The following is a 6,785-nucleotide window of genomic DNA, read 5'->3' on the forward strand; positions in this document are numbered from 1 at the left end:
TTGGAGTCTCACTCTGTCGCCCAGACTGGAGTGCAGTGACTGCTCCAGGCCACTGCAGCCTTGACCTGCTGGGCTCCAGCGATCCTTCCACCTCAGCCTTCCGAGTAGCCAGAATCACAGGCATGCGCTACCATACCCAGCTGATTTTTTGATTTATTGTAGAGTTGAGGTCTCGCCAAGTTGCCCAGGCGGGTCTCGAACCCACAGGCTCAGGCAATCCACTCACCTCAGCCTCCCAAAGCACGGGATTACAGGCTGAGCCACCGAGCCCGGCTTCATTCTATATTTTTAACAGGAAAAGAAAAAAATAACTTGTTACAAATACATCCCAACAATAATCTTTAATTATGCCTACTGAGATCTGAACTTAATGTTTCTGTCCACCATTCCCCATCATAACACTTTTTGGTAAAATTCACATTTTCCTGGAAGGAAAATTTAGTCCCTGTACATCTTACAGATGAAACTTCTTGTTTTCATAACACTGAATCATGCATTGGCGTTTTCTCCTAACACAGATTAGTGTAGATTCTTCCTATATAAACAATTCTGTGAAGAAACAAAATCATCCAGTCGTCTACCGTCCCCACCCGCCAAAATATACAGAGAAGAAATTACCCAAGACCACTCATTCACAATAAGAGGAGGAGAGCAGGAAAGTCAACTTTTGGATATGTTTAGCACGTGCAGCATTCCGAGCACTAATTCATTAAGTGGGCTCAAAATTCAGAATCACATCAGTCGTGGCTCTCCTAGTGACCTGTGGTTTCGGAGGCCGAATGGCAGTGTTCTTAATTGGTTCAAGCTCCTGTCTTTCTCTAAATCCCTCTCTCATGTTCACTTTCAGGAATTCTATGAGCATGCCAAGGCTCTGTGGGAGGATGAGGGAGTGCGTGCCTGCTATGAGCGCTCCAATGAGTACCAGCTGATTGACTGCGCCCAGTAGTGAGTAACCCCCCATCAGCACATGAAATAGGCAAAAATAGAGAAAACACAAAAACCTGTGACTCTTGCTTTTCAAGTTACTTGCCAGTGATGACTTTCGTAGCAGACAACCAGTTATTCCATGTGTGGTTAGAAAGTTCTAGTCTGATTCATTTGTTTTATAAAGCCCCTAATTGCATTTTTTATATAAACATGTAATGCCTGTTAGAGCAAAATGACAATTATTCTCGATAAAGTGATGTTCATAACTAGCTTGAAGTAATTAATGAATTGACCTCCAAGGATTCAGGAAAACAGGGCAGCTTTCACACTTTGGATAATGAAAAAATTTTATATTTTATTGGTGTAATATATAAACATAACTGAGGAATGGTGAAGACAAAAGTATGCTCCCCTCCCCCATTAGTTGTTTAGTGCATTGCTATTTCTGTATCAAGTAAGTGACTATAGTGGCCATCATAACCCAGTATTATCGACTAGTGAATCTAGATGGAGTTGGTTTTTGTGTTGTCTTGACTTTTGAACTCTGTCTCATGTCCTTGTTTATTCCTTCACACTGGGTCTTGATTCAAGGATGGTAAGTGGTCAGTGGATTTGGAATTCTAAACTGTACACACCTAAGCAACACACTACAGTGGTGGGGTTACTTTCAAATAAAACGAATTACCTGAGAGGATGCCTGGTGAAGGCTAGCACTGTGAAAGATATCTTTCTCCAAAGTCATGACAAAGTCATTTACCTGATTAATGTGTTGGTAAATGAAGAAGGAGGGAAAACATTTTTTTTAACAGATTGTCTTGCACAAGCAAATATACACACCACAAAAATTTGTGTATTTTTTCATGGAACAGAAAAACAGCCCATCTTGGCCAATCCCTGTGACTCTCCAACCCCCACACCTCTACCTGATGCCCAAGCTACTACACCTATTATCTAATCCTGACTCACCTTACCTTGGGGTCCTCCCTCCATCCCTGTCACCCTTCATGGTCTCTCTTCCAGAGGACAAAATGCCACATATCTAAAAAGTTGCCTTTTATGAAAGGTTATGACCTCCCTCATCCTGTACATAATACAACAAGCATATGGTGGTCAGGGTTATAAAAAAAAATCTAAAGATGTCTTGTGTTTGCTGATGCTGCACAGATGCACAGAGCAATCTCAGTCAATGATATTCTGAAGTAGGCGTGCCTTCTGTGCCTGTGGGGAGGGACAGACAGTAGAAGGTTAGTTTTTAGTCTTCCTTATCATAAGTAGCTTAAACTCAGAACTGATTTTGCTATAGAAAGTATGAACTAATCAGAACCAGGTAACAGGCAGGCTCACAAAGAGCTAAAATTGCATGACTTAGTAACTGGGGCCTAAGGAACTGATTGTGAAAACCACCTGAATAAGCAGGAGGGAGGAGGAAGTACTTAGTAGTCAAACAACAAAGTGAGTTCTTTAGAATACTATCATTGACCGATCATGTGCTTATGTCAGGGTCTGTCAAATCTATCAATTTGTCTTGCCCTTGCCCTGCTTTCCCATAGGAAGTCCCTTTGATTATTTTCAGTTGTCACATACTTAGATGTTTCATGGTTTAATATACAAGCAAATTTGTGTACTTTTTCAAGGAGTAGAAAAACAGTCCATCTTGGCCAGTCCCTGTGACCCTCCAACCCCCACTCCTTCTTCAACAAAGTCCCTGATTTTCTCAAAAGTTTGAACTAAAAGCTGGAAGCGCTAATTATAGTAACGCAAAACAAATGGAAATCCTGGAATTGTTTGCGTTTTGTATTTTGGATCCAAGTCAGAAGTTAAGTACAGGTACAAGATTAGGAGGGTTTAACCACCCCAGTTTTGAATGCTGGGGGTGGAGGTGAGGAGAGGACATAGTAATTTTATTAATTAACACAGTTTAACCCCGTTGTCACATTTTGTTGTTGTTGTTTTTAAACAGCATTAAATTACTCCTGAAACTTTATCTGAAAATGACACCATTTGCACAGATTATAAAAAATTTTAAAGACACTCAGAGAAAAAAAGAGAAGAAGGTAGCTTAAAACTTTTAAAAAATGTCTTCCCTAACCAGATGGCTCAAACAGCCCTGCAGTCGCAGTGACCAGTACATTTCTGGTTGAACCACCTTTATGTTAAAGTTGAGATACTACTGGTACTGTGCCCAATTCTTAAGCTGCCTATTTTTATTTGTTGAGCTGGGGTTTGGCTGGCTGCACTCCAGATGTCTCTCTCACAAGATTTGGTGCTGATGATCTATTTATAGAACTGTGGTTCTGTTGCCATGGCAATGTGCTGGAGGCCAGGGCGGCTGGGGAGCTATTTCTGGACTGGTGCTGTAATGTAAGATTGATTGGGCAAGTTAGTATATCCTCTAAGCCAGACTAACTCTGAACTGGTAAAAGGGGGGGGGGGGGACTTAGGGAATTTCTTTAAATAGACTTTTCTCAATTTGTGATTTTATTTTCTGATTAGCCCACTTTAAAACAATTTCAACTTCAGCCCCTCCCCCAACAAATAAACAAACAAACTGGCTTTAATATAAATTTTCCATATTAATTACCCTAATCTTTCAAAAGTTAACTTTGAACACAGCACAAACAAATGACTGTTTTAAACTAAAAGTTTCGTATCTGGAGTGTTCTATTTCATGGACTGAGTAGGAAGGAAATTTGGTATTTGTTTCCTGTTCAGGGTGGTTAGGGCAAGAAGGGCCCCTATGTGCCAACCTCTTTTGTTCTGTTTAATCAATGAGATTCTTAAAAAGTAAAAAGGAAGGGATACAGATTCTGAGTCACTAAAACAATCGTTTGTGCCCTTGAGGGGAAAGTCTGTGCTGCTTTTCAGTGGGCCACTTCATTTGCTAAAAGACTGAATGATGTGGTGTTATAATTTTTAAACGCTTTACCATGTTAGTCATGCAATTTTCAAGTTTCATTTTTTTTATAAATCATAAAATTTTACAGAATTGGATAGGCCTGATTTGGAGTCCTCTCTCTCCTGATTGATATGCACAAAATCAATCTTTTAAAAGTAAAAGTAAGCACCACTGTCCTGTGCTGTTTATGTAGTCTACGTGCCCTGGGAGTTCATGGGATAGCTGCTAGACTCATTTCTAGTTCCCTAACTCCTAAAAGCATTGATTTTAAATTCTGTGTGCTCTAAACTTCTTAAGGTACAGAGCTTTAAGTCATAAATGTAACCAACACACAAGCAAAAAAGTGCCACTAACTTATTGCTGTGTAACTGGGGTGGTCACTTCCATTTAGCCTGACTTTGTAGACAGATACAAATAGTTGGCAGATGCATGTGGGCTCTGTGAATACCTCTGTGTGTCTTTCTTCTTCTCCCAGCTTTCTGGACAAGATTGATGTCATCAAGCAGGCTGACTATGTGCCAAGCGACCAGGTATGCAAAACTTCTCCCAGACGGAGGACTTAGAGCCTGCATTCCAAGCTACTTGGGGTTTTTGCTCCAGATTGACAATCATCATTTCAGTTGGTTTTGATGAGACCCATTGACCTAGATTTTGTTTTAGGACCTGCTTCGCTGCCGTGTCCTGACCTCTGGGATCTTTGAGACCAAGTTCCAGGTGGACAAAGTCAACTTCCAGTAAGAACACAATTCTCTTTTTTATAAAAGAGCAGTTTCTTGCCATTCCTCAGGAGTTAGGGTGTTAGAGTCTTGGAAGTAACTGGCTATCCTTACTTCTGCCAGCATGTTTGACGTGGGTGGCCAGCGTGATGAACGCCGCAAGTGGATCCAGTGCTTCAATGGTATGGACATGGTGGCCTTTGCCGCCCTTGAAGAACATTTAACTTGTGAGTTGTCAAGGCTCGTTTTTGCTTCTCATGCTCATTGCTTGTGTTTTCTCATTGTTAAGATGTGACTGCCATCATCTTCGTGGTAGCCAGCAGCAGCTACAACATGGTCATTCGGGAGGACAACCAGACCAACCGCCTGCAAGAGGCCCTGAACCTCTTCAAGAGCATCTGGAACAACAGGTTTGTGGAGTCACAGCCCACTCCCTTCTGTCTGTCTGGGAGTCCTGTGACTGACCTCAGGGCCCCAGTTTGTACCGTTAGTGAAAAGAATCTTGTGCAAGCATGTCACACCCCTTGCAGAAAACATGCTGCTTTTGGGCACTAACCTAGCCCTGCTCTCTGTTAGATGGCTGCGCACCATTTCGGTGATTCTGTTCCTCAACAAGCAAGATCTGCTCGCCGAGAAAGTCCTTGCTGGGAAATCGAAGATTGAGGACTACTTTCCAGAGTTTGCTCGCTACACTACTCCTGAGGATGGTACAGAGGGCTTCCATTCTTGGGGACTGTTCATTCAGGTGGCTCTTTATCAAGTGGTCAGGCTAAAAACCCCCACCCCTCTTCCTGCCAGTAAACTGTAAGGGATCTGTGAGGGAAACAAGCAATATGTATTTTCACTCATTTTCATATGGCGACATCATGGAGTTCTAAGAAGTTAAGGTGCTGCAATGCTGTTAGTGCCCTAGTTCTGTTCTAACCTTCATCTACTTAAGTAATAAGTCTCTCTTTTTTTTTGCAGCTACTCCTGAACCTGGAGAGGACCCACGCGTGACCCGGGCCAAGTACTTCATTCGTGATGAGTTTCTGGTGAGTATCAAACCTGTCTTGAGTTTCCTTTCTTGCTCCTCCTCTTTTTCTTATGGTTTTAAATGTACTTAATTCTAAATTTAGGGACCCAGCTACCCACTTCTTCAATTTTATTTCACCAATATCCAGGGTGCATGTGAGCTGTCTGTGCCCTTTTTTTTCAATACTGCATCAGTGGTTGTCAACAGTCATCCTGGTAGAGGCCCCCCTTGGTAGCAGGGTAGTTTCCAGGGAGGTTGTCGCTGACAGAGACCTCATGTTTGTGCCCACAGAGAATCAGCACTGCCAGTGGAGATGGGCGCCACTACTGCTATCCTCACTTCACCTGCGCTGTGGACACCGAGAACATCCGCCGTGTGTTCAACGACTGCCGTGACATCATCCAGCGCATGCACCTTCGTCAGTATGAGCTGCTCTAAGAAGGGAACCCCAAATTTAATTAAAGCCTTAAGCACAATTAATTAAAAATGAGATGTAATTGTACAAGCAGTTAATCACCCACCATAGGGCATGATTAACAAAGCAACCTTTCCTCTTCCCCGAGTGACTTCGCGAAACCCCCTTTTCCCTTCAGCTTGCTTAGATGTTCCAAATTTAGAAAGCTTAAGGCGGCCTCCAGACAAAGACAAAGAAAAAGGCCACAAAAGTTCCCTCTCACTTTCAGTAAAACAAAAAATAACAGCAGCAAACAGAAATAAAGAAATAAATGAAATAAATATTGTGTTGTGCAGCATTAAAAAAATCAAAATAAAAATTAAATGTGAGCAAAAATTGAGGCGACTCCTGTGAATTACTTACAGTTCCAAGCACGTTCTCACTGTTCAATGGCTTCAACTGGTCCTTGGGTCAAAAGTTGAGAGGCCCTATGTTGAGGTGCAGACCACAAGATTATGATGTAGGTGGGTTTAACATCTTGCCACTAGATGTTTTTGGTGAGCTAACCTTTGGGTTTCTTAAAACAATTTGCAGACAATAGAAAAAGTTCACCCCTGCCCTTCCCCCTGAACCTGTGCCCCTTAGTAAGCCATTATGCCCCAGAGAAGTCTATGTTTTGACATTGCTGCTGTGTCCAAAGATTCCACCAACTTATACTATGATGTCACAAGTTTTCCTGTTTACCTAGTCTCCTCAAAAGAGATTTTTTTTTTTTTTGGTTATAAGATATGGACTAAATTATGTGGGGAAATTGAGGAACATAGTGTTTCAAATCAA

General features: G+C 41.9%; 1 protein-coding gene across 8 annotated transcripts in view; it reads left to right on the plus strand.

Annotated features, from left to right (window-relative positions):
• Positions 1–6,344, plus strand: part of LOC103255823 (guanine nucleotide-binding protein G(s) subunit alpha) — a 15,946-nt gene extending 9,602 nt beyond the window's left edge. For 6 of the 8 annotated variants that reach the window (XM_008053766.2, XM_008053765.2, XM_021710315.1 and 3 more), the window contains 8 exons: positions 848–945; positions 4,299–4,353; positions 4,484–4,557; positions 4,663–4,721; positions 4,829–4,949; positions 5,116–5,246; positions 5,506–5,573; positions 5,846–6,344. In XM_008053766.2, coding sequence (XP_008051957.1) covers positions 848–945; positions 4,299–4,353; positions 4,484–4,557; positions 4,663–4,721; positions 4,829–4,949; positions 5,116–5,246; positions 5,506–5,573; positions 5,846–5,992 — 753 coding nt within the window. In that variant the 3' untranslated portion in view covers positions 5,993–6,344. Of the gene's footprint in view, positions 1–847; positions 950–4,298; positions 4,354–4,483; positions 4,558–4,662; positions 4,722–4,828; positions 4,950–5,115; positions 5,247–5,505; positions 5,578–5,845 lie in introns of those variants that run through there. The other 2 variants (XM_021710314.1, XM_021710317.1) reach the window with 2 other exon arrangements.
• The last annotated feature ends 441 nt before the right edge of the window (positions 6,345–6,785 follow it).

Source organism: Carlito syrichta, unplaced genomic scaffold, assembly GCF_000164805.1.
Source record: "Carlito syrichta isolate Samal-C Ts95f unplaced genomic scaffold, Tarsius_syrichta-2.0.1 Scaffold288430, whole genome shotgun sequence".
Lineage (NCBI taxonomy): Eukaryota > Metazoa > Chordata > Mammalia > Primates > Tarsiidae > Carlito > Carlito syrichta.